At 37.5% G+C, this 14,861-nt stretch overlaps 1 protein-coding gene across 1 annotated transcript in view; it reads right to left on the bottom strand.

Moving 5' to 3' along the window:
• Nucleotides 1-6,293: 6,293 nt before the first annotated feature.
• LOC101349321 (C-type lectin domain family 12 member A) overlaps nucleotides 6,294-14,861 on the bottom strand; it is a gene marked incomplete at its 5' end in the record, with an annotated part of 30,931 nt that continues 22,363 nt past the window's right edge. The window contains 2 exon segments of the mRNA XM_012558351.2: nucleotides 6,294-6,562; nucleotides 13,296-13,402. Coding sequence (XP_012413805.2) covers nucleotides 6,388-6,562; nucleotides 13,296-13,402 — 282 coding nt within the window.

Below are 14,861 nucleotides of genomic sequence, written 5' to 3'. Positions count from 1 at the left end.
TGTAACTGGAGGACTCCCTTTAGTATTTCTTGTAATTTTGGTTTGGTTTTTGCAAATTCCCTAAACTTCTGTTTATCTGGAAATGCCCTAATTTTGCCATCATATTTGAGAGACAGTTTTGCTGGATATATAATTCTTGGCTGGCAGTTTTTTTCCTCCAAGGCTTTATATATGTCATCCCAGTGCCTTCTTGCCTGTGTGGTTTCTACTGAGTAGTCCGAGCTTATTCTTATTGACTCTCCTTTGTAGATGACGTTTCGTTTATCTCTAGCTCCTCTTAAGATTCTCTCTTTATCTTTGATTTTAGCAAGTTTGATTATAATAGGTCAGCTCCTAGCCCGGGGGAACATTGATGAAAAGGCCAACAGAGAGAGAAAGCCTTCCCATGGAGCTGATGCCCTGAATTTGGGCTTTTAGCCTACTTTACTGTGAAGAAATAAATTTCTGTTTGTTAAACCCATCCACTTGTGATATTTCTGTTATAGCAGCACTAGATAACTAAGACATGGGGTCACCATGAGTTGGAATTAACTGAATGGAAACTAAGAACAACAACAGCAAAGAAGCAGCTGCCTCTTCCTCTCCTCCTAAAACCAAAAAAACCAAACCCGTTGCCATCAAGTGGATTCCAACTCATAGCAACCCCATAGGATGGAATAGAACTGCCCCATAGAGTTTCCAAGAAGTGCCTGGTGGATTCAAACTGTCTAACTTTTGGTTAGCAGCCATAGCTCTTAACTACTATGCCACCGGGGTTTCTCTCCCCCTAAAAGGAGAGAGAGAAAAAAGAGAAAGCGAGAGAAAGAAAGAAAAGAACAAAAACGAAAACCCCATGGGTCACCATTCTACTGTGACAGACATGGGGTCCCCGTGAGTTGGAGTCAACTTTACTGCAACTGGTGGTTACCTAATTTACCCCCCTTTGCCCTTTTTCCCTGCACCCTGAAAATATAGTCCTATGTGTACTCTACTTACTCCTGATCTTGGTACATATGGGCTAGGTCCTGAAACTCCTTTCCTTCTTTATGAGGCCCAGAATGTCCCTGGTCTGGTGGTCTAGTTATTTGCCTTGTGACTAAGAGGAAAGGTGGGTGAAGATTTTGAGGGGCTGAATCTCAGCTTTTAGTGAGAAGCCTCTACATTGTTTTCAAACAAGGTGAGAGTGTTAGCTATTAATAGGGAGAAGTAGTTCACTTCTGTAGTCTCAGAGAGTTCAGAAAGATCTGTGGATGAAGATTTTGAGGGAAATCAACCAAGATATTCTACTTTTTGATGCTTTCTCAATGAGAGAAACCTTCAAAAAAGTTTCCATAACCTTTGCAAAGGTTAAAGGGCCCTAACACTGGCAAAGCAAGCTTGCCTAGGTTAAAATTTTAACATTCTTTGAAGCTTTACCACTCATATTAGTAAGTTCTAGATCTGGTTCTCAGCATTCTCTGTGCTCCAAGTGCATGAGATGTGAGTCCCTTTATATGATACCTTGATAGCATTCACACTTACCTTTTTTTTTTTTCTGATTACTCACTTTAAGTCTTCCTTTAACTGAGCTTAGAAAGAACCACTAATTCCACTCTCCTTAGAGTGTTTATCTCCTCTCCCCCATATTTCTCAAATGTCCTGGTGGCACAATGGTTAAGTGTTCCTTTGCTACCAAAAAGTTGGTGCTGTGAATCCACCCAGTTGTTCCATGGGAAAAATACACAGTGATCTGCTTCCATAAAGATTGTAGCCTGGGAAAACCTATGGGGGAAGCTCTACTCTGTCACATAGGGTCACTGTGAGTCAATCAGCTTAAAAGCAACTAACAGCAACAACAACAGTGCATTCCTCTCTACTGGTTCACCATCCTACTTCACCACTTGTGATCATGCTGTAAATTTGTGCCCGGGTATTTTTTTCTCCACTACCACCAGTAATAGGGTTCTCATTGCCCACTGGGCAGCAGGTGATTCAGACCCCAAATCCCCTCTTAAAGTCTGCTTTCTTGGGTCATTCTCCCTCTCTGCTGTCACAGGTTTAGTTCCCTGGGAAACAGACTCTTGGATGGAAATGAGCTTGCAGAGGGGTTATTGTGGAATGTGCCCAGGCTTAATACCTATGGAAGAGAATGAAAGACAGCAAGATTGGGCAGAAGGAGAAATGCTAAGTGATATAATCTCATTGAATTATTTGACTGTGTCTATTGGGAATTGTAGGTTTTCCTAGGAGGCACAATTTGTTAAGCACTCTACTACTAACAGAAAGGTTAGCGTTTTGAAACTACCCAGAGGCACCTTGGAAAAAAAGCCTGGTGATCTGCTTCTGAAACTTCACAGCCTTGAAAATATTCTAGAGCACAATTCTACTTTGCAATAGATGGGGTCACATGACTTGACAGCAGCTGGCTTTTGGTATATTTGGAATTTTGGTGCTGGGATTTTCTTTCAGAGTTGCCCCATGTTGGGACAAGGTGGAAGAGCCTTTGTACCCCTATGTCACCCATCATTGGCTATTTAGCTAGGGAGTGTTACTTTAGGTGAGGCAATGAGTGCAGATTGCATGTAATTTTGCCATATGGAGGTTTATGTCATTTTTATTCAATTTATTACTATTTTAAGTTATGAATGCTATTATAAATGGTATCTTAGTCATCTAGTGCTGCTATAACAGAAATACCACAAGCTGATGGCTTTAACAGAGAGAAATTTATTTTCCCACAGTCTAGTAGGCTAGAAGTCCAAATTCAGGGCATCAGCTCCAGGGGAAGGCTTTCTCTCTCTGTCAGCTCTGGAGAAAGGTCCTTCTCATCAATATTCCCCTGGGCTAGGAGCTTCTCCATGCAGGAATCCAAGGTCCAAAGAATGTGCTTTGCTCCTGGGACTGCTTTTTTTGTGGTGTAAGGTCTCCCCCTCTCTGCTTGCTTCCCTTCCCTTTTATCTCTTGTAAGATAAAAGGTGGTGCAAGCCACACCTCAGGAAAACTCCCTCTACATTGGATCAGGGATGTGACCTGAGCAAGGATGTTACATCCCACCCTAATTCTCTTTAGCCACAGGCAGAGATTATGATTTATAATACATAGGAAAATCACAAAATAGAGGACAACCACACAATACTGGGAATCATGGCCTAACCAAGTTGACACATATTTTGGAGGGACGCAATTCAATCCATGACAAATGGTACTTTTTTTAAATTTTACTTCCTCTTTTCTGCTAATATATAGAAATAAGAATGATTTTTGCATGGAGCTTTTATCTTATGATCTTGATAAATGAGTTTATTTATTCTAATAGTTCATAGATTCTATTAGACTTTTTATGTACACAATTATAACATTTACAAATAAAAATACCCTATTTCTGTTTTTCCCATTTTTATATTTTTATTTCTTTTTCTTGCCTTATTCCACTTGCTAGAACTTTCACTAGACAATGGAGGTGGTTAAATAAAAGAATTGATAAAGACCATCTTTATCTAGTCCAGAACTAAAAAGAAAAACAATCACTATTTTACCAAAAGTTGTATGATGTTAACCAAAAGTTGTATGATGTTAGCTCTAGGGATTTTGCTGATGTTTTTCTTGGTTTTTGTTTGTTTGTTTTTAAGGTCAATGCACTGGTGGCACAGTGGTTAAGAGCTCGGCTGCTAATCAAAATGTCCAACACTTCAAATCCACCAGACACTCCTTGAAAACCCCATGGGGCAGATCTACTCTGTCCTACAGGTCGCTATGAGTTGGAATTGACTCAACAGCCAGAGTTTTGGGTTTTTTGGTTACTCTTTATTAGATTAGGGAAATGTTCTGCTTCTAGTTTTCTGAAAGGTTATATTATGATCTGTTGTTGAACTTCATCAGATTCTTGCACATCCATTGAAATGATCTTCTTTGTTTGTTTTCTCTCTTCCACTTTTTCTTTCTAACAAAATATTAAGTTAAGAACAAAGTGGGAGGCCTCACACTATCTGATTTTAGAACTTATTATACCACCATGGTAGTCAAACCAGCCTGTTACTGGTACAAAAATAGACACGTAGACCGATGGAAGAGAATTGAAAACCCAGTCATAAATCCATCCACCTCCTAGCAGCTGATATTTGACAAAGGCCCAAAGTCAGTTAACTGGGGGAAAGACAGTCTCTTTAACAAACGGTGCTGGCATAACTGGATATCCATCTTGAAAAACATCAAGCAGGACCCATACCTCACACCATATACAAAAACTAACTCAAAATGGATCAAAGACCTAAATATAAAGAGCATGGAAGAAAAAATAGGGACAATGCTAGTGGCTCTAATACATAGCATAAATGGTATAAAACCATAACTAACAATGACCAGAAGAGAAACTAGATAACTGGGACCTCCTAAAAATCAAAAACTTATGCTTATCAAAGACTTCACCAAAAGAGTAAAAAGACAACCCACAGAATGGGAAAAAATTTTTGGCTATGACATATCTGATAAAGGTCTAATCTCTAAAATCTACAAGATACTGAAACACCTCAACAATAAAAAGACAAATAATCCAATTTAAAAAAAGCAAAGGATATGAACAGACACTTCACCAAAGAATACAGATACATGAGGAAATGCTCATGATCATTAGCCATTAGAGAAATGCAAATCAAAACTACAATGAGATATCATCTCACTCCAACAAGGCTAGCATTAATCCAAAAAACACAAAATAACAAATGTTGGAGAGGTTGTGTGGAGATTGGAACTTTTATGCGCTGTTGGTGGGAATGAAAAATAGTACAACCACTTTGGAAAACAATATGGCACTTCCTATCATAGGAATAGACATTTGCACACCCATGTTCATTAGAGCATTGTTCATAGTAGCAAAAAGATGAAAACAACCCAAATGTCCATCAACAGATGAATGGATAAACAAATCAAGGTACATACACACAATGATACACTATGCAATGATAAAGAACAATGATGAATCCAAAACATCTCACAACATGGATGAATCTGGAGGGCATTATACTGAGTGAAATAAGTCAGTCACAAAAGGACAAATATTGTATAAGATCACTACTATAAAAGCTCAAGAAAAGGTTTAAACACAGAAAAAAAGCATTCTTTGATGGTCACTAACTAGATAGTAGACGAGGGTCAACTTTGGTGAAGGGAAGGACAACACGCAATACAGGGGAAGTCAGCACAACTGAACCAATGCAAAAGCATAGAAGTTTCCTAGACACATCTAAATACTTTGAGGGACAGAGCAGCTGGGGCTGGGACCTGAGGAACGTAGTTTTGAGGGACATCTAGGTCAACTGGCATAACAGTTCATAAATAAAATGTTCTACATCCAACTTTGGTGAGTAGCGTCTGGGGTCTTAAAAGCTTTCGAGTGGCCATCAGAGATACATCTATTAGTCCCATTCCACTTAGAGAAAAGGAGAATGAAGAAAACCAAAGACACAAGGAAAATACTAGCCTAAGAGACTAAAGGACCAAATGAACCAGAGACTCCACCAGCCTGAGACCAGAAGAACTAAATGATGCCTGGCTACCACCAATGACTGCCCTGACAGGGAACACAACAGAGAGTCCCAGAGAGAGCAGGAGAAAAAGGTAGAACAGAATTCAAATTCACGTAAAAAGACCAGACTTAACGGTCTGACGGAGATTGGAGGAACCCCTGAAACTATGGCCCCCAGACACTCTGTTAACCCAGAACTGAAACCATTCCCAAAGCCCAGTCTTCAGTCAAAGATTAGACAAGACTATAAAACAAAAAATAATACAGGTGAGGAACGTGTTTCTTAGTTCAATCAGATATACGAGATCAAACGGGCAGCTCCTATCCAAAAGCAGGATGAGAAGGCAGGAAGACACCGAAATTGGTCGAATAGACACAGGGAACCTGGGATGGAGAGGCGGAGTGTGCTGTCACATTGTGGAGATTGCAACCAATGTAACAAAACATTATGAGTATAAATTTTTGAATGAGAAATTAACTTGAGCTGTATACTTTCACCTAACACACAATTTAAATAAATAAATTAACCTGGTATTTCTGTAAACCCCAATTGGTCATGATATTTTATTTTTTTATATATCCTTGGATTTAATTTTCTGATTTTCTATAAAGTGATAATATTGTTTATTTTATGAAAAGCAGGGGAAGAAATCTGGTTTATATTCCTGTCTTCTCACTATAAAATACTGTATTTATGCTCATCGGTCTCTGCAGCATAAGTTATAAATTTAGGACCCTTTCATTCAGCAAATGAAGAGAAAGAAGAAAGTTTGAAGATGTAAATATTAAGAAAAAGGCAGAAATTTAATCTTACATCTTTATTCCATTTGTATAGAGCAGGGGATAACTGCTCTCTGATGATGCTTTCAAATACAGGATATTAGCTGAGGCAAAAAAAATTGCACTAACTATCCTCTTCCCTCTGGAATTTTAATCTTTAGTATACTTTCAATCTTCACTGCTTCAGCCAATTTCTCACACACAAATTTTCTTGTCATAGAACAGTAATAATAATGAAAATATGTTATCTGTACATAGCCACAAAATTTCTTATTATTTAAGTGGTCCATATTTCCTGTAAACCTGAAAGAGAAAATGAAGAATTACACTTGGCAAATCAAACATCTGAAACACATTCACACAAAAAATATTGCTCCAACATGACATTATTGCTCCGAAGGTCTGAATTGTCTACAATAAATTTAAATTAGCGTTCAGAGTATCAACGTGTCCAAGTTACTTGTTTTAATCGATGATTATATAATGTCAAACACAATTTATTTCCTTTATTTTCTCCATTTTCTGACATCTGGATAATTTGCTACCCCAAATTTCAGGATTGGCTCACCCACCCCCTTACGTAATAACGATTTAGAATAGCATTACTGCATACGATTCTCCAAATGATATTTTCCGTATAGCCATGTTCAGAGATTTTACCCTGAAGTTCTGAGTAACAGAGACAAACGGTTAAATGTTGTCTACTGACCTAAAGGTTGGTGATTCAAACCCACTCAGAGGCTCCTCCAAAGAAAGATCTGGTGATCTACTGCCGAAAAATCAGCCATAAGAAACACTACGGAACAAGTTCTACTCTGCACACGTAGAGTCTCCCTGAGTCTGAATCAATTCAACAGCAACTCGTTATTGGTTAATACTAGATTAGTAATCAGGGCCTAAGCATTAAAGATAAACTTGTAAATTGAAACTTTTATCTTTTGGAGAAAAGTAGCATCAATAGTTGGGTCAATAAACAATGATTAAGACAGTAAATAAGTTCCTCGATTAAATTTTCAAGAGGGAGATTTCCTGTTTGTGATGACTTAGCACAGATGTGACTGATCATCAGCCCCTTCCAGAAAAAGTTCAATAATAAAACTGAGAATAAAAGGGAAACTATATATATATGACCCATGGTGGTGCAGTGGTTAAGAGCTCGGCTGCTAACGAAAAGGCCAGCAGCTCGAATCCACCAGCCAATTCTTGGAAACCCTACGGGGCCATTCTACTCTGCCCTGTAGGGTCACTATGGGTCGAAATCAACTTCAACGACAACGGGTTTGGTTTCGGTTTGTGTGTATATATATATATATATATATATATATATTATATATATACTTATATATATATATTATTATATTATGTATATAATATACTTAAATGCTTATAACCAAGGAGCACAAAACAAGTGCTGTGGTAACTGGACCAAGTTAAAGGGTGACAAAAAGAGATGATGCCTTTATTAACAGATCACGGATAGATCTGCCTGCGTACAAATTTTGTCCAAGAAGATAGCATACTCTGGGAGATAAACAAATAGCACTATTTTTGATACAGCTGGTCTGAGATAAGTGGACTGGATTCAGAGACCCCCAATAGACCTGCTTGAGATTGGAAGCTTTATGAGTAAAATAAAGATAATTTATTTTGAAATAAGCCAACTAGCCATGCAGTAATATGAAGAAAAACAAATACACAGGGCAAGTAGCCATAGAGCTAGTAATCCTTACTAGCTGAAGAGAAATGGAGGGTAATTCATCCTCCCCAAAACACAAACAAAGTAACAAATATGGCACATATTGGGCTTCAGAGAGAGCTGGGGAGATATTTTGTTATTCCTGAGCAGACTCAATATGTTTGGGAAAAAATACTTCGAAGAGAAACAACGAAAGTATAAGGACACAAAAATGTTAAATAAAAACAAATGAAAGAAGATATTATGCAAATATTAGCTAAAATGATATCAGTGTACCTAAATTAATATCAGTCAAAATAAATATTACAACAAAAAGAAAAAGCCAGTGTAAGGTTCAATTTGACAGGAAAATGTAAAGAGTTAAATGTATACACACTTCAAAAGATAGCATCAATAGATATAAAGGACAAAATAATAGAAGTACAAAGAGAATGCAAACTAAGACCGCTATAGTAAAAGATTTCAACAGAGACTGGAGGAACCCTTAAAACTATGGCCCCCAGGTGCTCTGTTAAGCCAGAATTGAAACCATTCCCAAAGTCCAGGCTTCAGTCAAAAATTAGACAGGACTATAAAACGAAAAATAATACAATTGAAAACATCAGGGCTTGGGTCAGGCACACCTTAGTTCCCAAAGTGACATTTTTGCTTTTCTACACTTCAGTGAGCTCTTTTGCAGTAAATTTTCCCAATGCAATACATCGTTTGATTTATTGACTGCTGCTTCCATGGGCATTGATTTTGGATCCAAGTGAAATGAAAGCCTTGACAACTTCAGTATCTTCTGTTTATCATGATGTTGCTTATTGGTTCATTTGTGAGGATTTTTGTTTCCTTTAGGTTGAGGTGTAATCCATACTGAAAGCTGTAGTCTTCGATGTTCATCAGTAAATGCTTCAAGTCTTCTTCACTTCCAGCAAGCGAGGTTGTGTCATCTGCATATCGCAGGTTGTTAATGGGTCTTCCACGAATCCTGATGCCCCAACTTCTGGGATTATTTGCTCAGCATACAGATAGAATAAGTATGGTGAAAGGATACAACCCTGACACACACCTTTCCTGATTTTAAACCACGCAGTATCCTCTTGTTCTTTTCGAAAGACTGCCTTTTGGTCTATGTACAGGTTCCACATGAGTACAATTAAGCGTTCTGGAATTCCCATTCTTTGAAATGTTATCCATAATTTGTTACAATCCACACAGTCGAATGCCTTTGCATAGTCAATAAAACATAGGTAAATGTCTTTCTGGTATTCTCTGCTTTCAGCCAGGATTCATCTGACATCAGCAATGATATCCCTCATTCCACATCCTCTTCTGAATCCAGCTTGAATCCTGTTGATGTACTGCTGCAACCACTTTTGAATGATCTTCAGCAAAATTTTACTTGCATGTGATATTGATGATATTGTTGGATAATTTCTACATTCTGTTGGATCACCTTTCTTTGGAATGGGCAGAAATATGCATCTTTTCCAGTCAGTTGGCCAGGTAATTATCTTCCAAATTTCTTGGCATGGACAACTGAGTACCTCCAGCGCTGAATTCATTTGCTCAAACATCTCAGTTGGTAATCTGTGAGTTCCTGGAGACTTGTTTTTTGCCAATGCCTTCAGTGCAGCTTTGACCTCTTCTTTCAGTATCATAGGGTCTTGATCATATGCTACCTCCAAAAATGGTTGAACATGGACCAATTCTTTTTGGTACGGTAACTCTGTGTATTCCTTCCATATTCTTCTGACGCTTCTTGCATCATTCAATATTTTGCTCATAGAATCCATCCCTACTGCAACTTGCAGCTTGAATGTTTTCTTCAGTTCTTTCAGCCTGAGAAATGCCAAGTGTGTTCTTCACTTTTGGTTCTAACTCCGGGTCTTTGCACATGTCATTATAATACTTTATTTTGTCTTCACAAGCAGCTATTTGAAATCTTCTGTTCAGCTCTTTTACTTCATCATTTCTTCCATTCACTTTAGCTACTTAAGTTCAAGAGAAAGCTTCAGGGTCTCCTGTAACATCCATTTTGGTCTTTTCTTTCTTTCCTGTCTGTTTAGTAACCTTTTGCTTTCCTCATGTATGTGTTTGATGTCATCCCACAACTCGCCTGGTCTTTGGTAATTAGTGTTCAATGTGTCAAATCTATTCTTGAGATGGTCTCCAAATTCAGACGGAATATACTCGAGGTCATATTTTGGTTCTTGTGTACTTGTTTTAATTTTCCTTAGCTTCAACTTAAACTGGCATATGAGCAATTAATGGTGTGTTCCACAGTCGCCTCCTGTCCTTGTTCTGACCGATGATACTGAGCTTTTCCATTGTCTCTTTCCACAGATGTGGTCGATTTGATTTTTATGTTTTCATCTGCTGAGGTCCTCCTGCATAATCGCTGTTTATGTTTTTAAAAAACGGTATTTGCAATGGCTTGATTGCATGTTTGGTCAATTACAGATTGCAAAAGTTGGTAAAAATCTTCAATTTCTTCATCTTTGGCATTAATGGTTGATGTGTAAATTTGAATAATAGTCTTCTTAACTGGTCCTCCTTGTAGGCATGTTGATATTATCCTATCACAGACAGCATTGTACTTCAGGATAGATCTTGAAATGTTCTTTTTGACAATGAATTCCATTCCTCTTTAATTTGTCATTCCCGCCATTGTAGATGCAGCATAGACTGTCTGACTCAAAATGGCCTATGCCAGCCCATTTCATCTCACTAATGCCTAGGATATCAGTCTTTATGTGTTCCATTTCATTTTTGACTACTTTCAATTTTCCTAGAATCATAATTCATACATTCCACATTCCGATTATTACTGGATGTTTGCAACTGTTTCTTCCCATTTTGATTCATTCCACATCAGCTAATGAAGATCCTGAAAGCTTTACTCCAGCAAGTAAAGCTTTAAGAGTTAAGGTCAACTCTACTTTGAGGAGGCAGCTCTTCCCCAGTGCCTGTGAGTGCCTTCAACCAGAGGGGTCCATCTTCTGGAACTATTTCAGACAATGTTCTGCTGTTATTCAAAAAGTTTCACTGACAAATTTTTTTCAGAAGTAAACCACCAGTTACTTTTCCTAGTCTGTCTTAGCCTGTGGGTCCTCTGGATCCTGTACAGCATGGATGACCCTGCTGGTATTTGTTTTCTGAAAAATTTTATTATTATTAATCTTTGAGGAAAATACTTTGGAGACTAGCTACATATCTCCATACCTATCTATTTATCTATTAGCTCATATGTTGAAAATTTCCTTTTATATTTATGTAACAATTATTTTCATACTACTTAGCTCCATTTTTTAATCTTTGAAATCTGTCCCACTCTGAAAGAGGAATGTAAAATTTATTTTTATAATTGCATTTATTAAGTTTTGAATTACTAATTTGTTTTGTTTACTTATGTAGAATCTACATGATTTGGTATACATATGTTAAGACTGTTATCTTTCCCACAAATCAAGTCTTCTGTCATATCTCTCCATCTTATATTTGGCTTTTAATTTTAAATTCTTGTTAATGATATTAATATTACAATATCATTATTACAATAACATTTCTTTCTATTTATTTGCATTTCCTGGTATGTATTTGCTATTCTTTTATTTTTTATACCTTTCTTTAACCCCGTGTTTTAGAAACAACGTATAACTGAATTTATTTATTAAGAACATTTAACGGTTTTATTATTTCTCTAGAGGATTCAGCTCTCTTTCTTCAGTTATATTGACATATTAATTTTATTCTTTCATCTTGCTCCATGTTTACTACTTATTTCGCACCATATTTTCTTGATTTTTATTTTTCTTATTTTTTTGTGTTTTATCCACCTTTTTATTTTATTAACTATGTATAAAACATGTTGTCCTCTAGTTAATTCTGACTCATGGTGACCCACGTGTGACAGAGTAGAACTGTACTCCACAGGTGTTTTAGTGATTAATTTTTGGGAGCAGATCAACAGGCCTTCCTTCTGAGACACCTCTAGGTAGACTCAAACCTCCAAGCTTTCAGTTAGCACCCAAGCTCATTAACTATTTGTACCACTAGGTTCATCATTACTTCTTGGTAATTTGAAATATCTACCGTGTTCTCCATTCTATTATAGATTACCTTCTTATTTGCAATAATTACAAATAAGCACACGTAGATTCTACTATCTCAAAACAAGATTCCATCTATGCTCTCCCCGACACATACACTACCTTTACCTCTAGTTCTTCACTCCAAATATTACCTTTACAGTATATACCCTTCCTCTCTTCATTTTTACATCTTATCCTCATTCTGTCCTCTCATTGTAAACCACCAAAGATAGTGCCACATTTTTTTTTTTTTTATCTGTAATCCTAAACCCACTATTTCTATCTGAAGGAAACAAACAAAACCAGTATTTGCTCCTAGCCCTCTGTGGTGAGGATGCACCAATCAGTGCTTAGATTCAGTGTGGCAGCACCCCACACAGGTGCCCCTGAGCTCCCTCCTGCTTCATGTGTCCTCAACTAACAGATCTGTGTTCACTCTTGGGCTTCCAACAGTATTTAGCATTTAGAGGCTCTGGTTTCTTTCTTCAGTCTGACCGTATCTGCTTCCCAAATGTCAGGGATTATAAAACATAATGGAGTTTTAATGCCATTTTTATGTAAAGCAGTGAAGTTTTTTTTCCCATTACAAGCTGGACAAATACAATACAGAAGTCGACTAATAATAACATATGCATAAACATGTTCCTCAGTATATTACACAACTAAATATTATATACATCCCATGCATGCAATATACCATGCGAAGTTCACTTTATTTTCTTGACTTGAAATGTACTTGTAGGCTATGTCTACACTTTTCATTCAAAAATGCCCATTTCAAATGTCAGTTATGACACAGATTTCTAAGCTAAAATCTATTTTGGTTACTCTATATATTCTTACTGAAGAATTTATCACATCATAGTCTGTTTAGATTTGTTTAATCAGTCTGCACATACACTTGATAACTCAGTAACTTAAGAGAAGACTATATCACTTATATTTGTATCTCTAACACTTCATACCATTTTTAGTGTATGTTACAGTACAGTGAATTTTGTTGACCTCTATAATTTTCTTAGACAAAAGCGTTATTCACTGAAATTCTATCATATGTGGTTAGTGTAAGTTAGTATTTGTCAAAATAATGACATTTGTTGCAACTCTTCATTTTTAAACATTAGAGAAGCCTGAAGGAAAAGCATTTTTTAAGCATGCAATTTCAATTGAAGCTGCTTTTAATCAGAATCTAAATGCTCCAAAGGGAAGTAACTCTACTTAAATTCAACTGTAAAAAATTCAGCAAGAATGTGAGACTTACCAGTCGAAAGAGGTAATTTTGTCATCCAAGACTTTAGAGTCTCCTGTATTTTGTCAGGGAGATAATCCCAGCCAAAAGTAAATAAACCTCAGGGATTTTATAAGTTCCTACAAGAAACAGAGACATTCTGATTCTAGACGTTACTTCCTTAAATAATTTTTTACAAGTTACTATTTGTCATGGATTGAGTTGTGTCCCCCAAAAATATCTGTCAGTTTGGCTGGGTTATGATTCCCAGTATTGTATGATTGTGTTATCTGACATGATTTCCTTATGTATTGTAAACTGTATCACTATGATGAGATTATATGTGATCTCCTTAAGTGTTGTAAATTCTATCATTGTGATGAGGTTATACTGACAAGGTTGACAAGATTAGTGTCTTAATGCAATCTTTTTTGAGATATAAAAGAGAGAAGCGAGCAGAGACACATGGGAACCTCATACCACCAAGAAAGCAGTGCTGGGAGCAGAGAGCGTCCTTTGGACCTGAGGTTCCTGTGCAGAGAAGCTCCCAGACCAAAGGAAGACTGTTGACATGGACTTTCCTCCAGAGCTGATGGAGAAAGCGTTCCCCTGGAGCTGATGCCCTGAATTTGGACTTGCAGCCTGCCGGACTGTGAGAGAATAAATTTCTCTTTGTAAAGCCATCCACTTGGGGTATTCCTGTTAGAGCAGCACCAGATGACTGAGACACTATTTTAAGGTAATATTCAATGTTACATAGTTTAGGTAACATTGCAGTACTACTTTTCAATGCCATCCTAGGAAATGGAAAGAAAGTGCTTGTTTTGATGGCCTTGTCATCACCCTAGTTGTGAAGGAGGGATCCCTGCTCTAGGGTGATGGGAATGGCTGAACACATAGCACACAACACTGCACGGATGAGGTTAGCAGCAGTTAGTCACAGGTACTCAGTTCGAGGAAGGAGGATACCACATGCCATGCAGGGCTACAGAAGGGTAGCACTCGGGAACAGCGTGAACAAATGGGCTTTGGAGGCAGGTTATGTATTATCAAGAGGATGGGGTGCCCCTTGGTTCCTGTGGGAGAATGTGATTGGCTTGTTTGAATGAACTGGCAGAAAATGGATACCTAGCCTACTACTCAGGGCTAAGCGGGAGCTGAATTTAGTCCTTGTGACAAGGAGCATTCTTTGGCTAGTGAACCTTATCTGTGGGAGTGGGGAGCTTGCAGTTAGGCCATTTGAGCCCTTCACCCCTTCACACCCTGAGATACCAAGGCAGCGCATAATATTGAACATTAATTTTAGATCGCACATCACAGTGCTCCTTACTATGAGGTTTCCTCCAGCATTTGTACAATATCAAGAAGGGATCTCCCTTCGATGCATAACTTCAAGTTAGGGTTGATGAAATTTCACAAGTTACAGGATTCAAATATTTGAGTAGTAAATGTTCAGTCCAGGCCAAAGGAGGTAGTTAATGACAGTAAACTTAACAGAAATAGAAAAAGAAAAGGTGAAAAATGCAGATCATGAGAGTGGTTATAAGAACAGAATTTGGAATCAGTCCAATGCAGTTGAAGAAACTTTTTTTTTTCTTA

The sequence above is a fragment of the Trichechus manatus genome, unplaced genomic scaffold, assembly GCF_000243295.1.
Source record: "Trichechus manatus latirostris isolate Lorelei unplaced genomic scaffold, TriManLat1.0 scaffold00160, whole genome shotgun sequence".
In the NCBI taxonomy this organism is placed as follows: domain Eukaryota; kingdom Metazoa; phylum Chordata; class Mammalia; order Sirenia; family Trichechidae; genus Trichechus; species Trichechus manatus.
The sequence above is the reverse complement of the archived record's forward strand: the minus strand, read 5'-3'. Positions and strand labels throughout refer to the sequence as shown.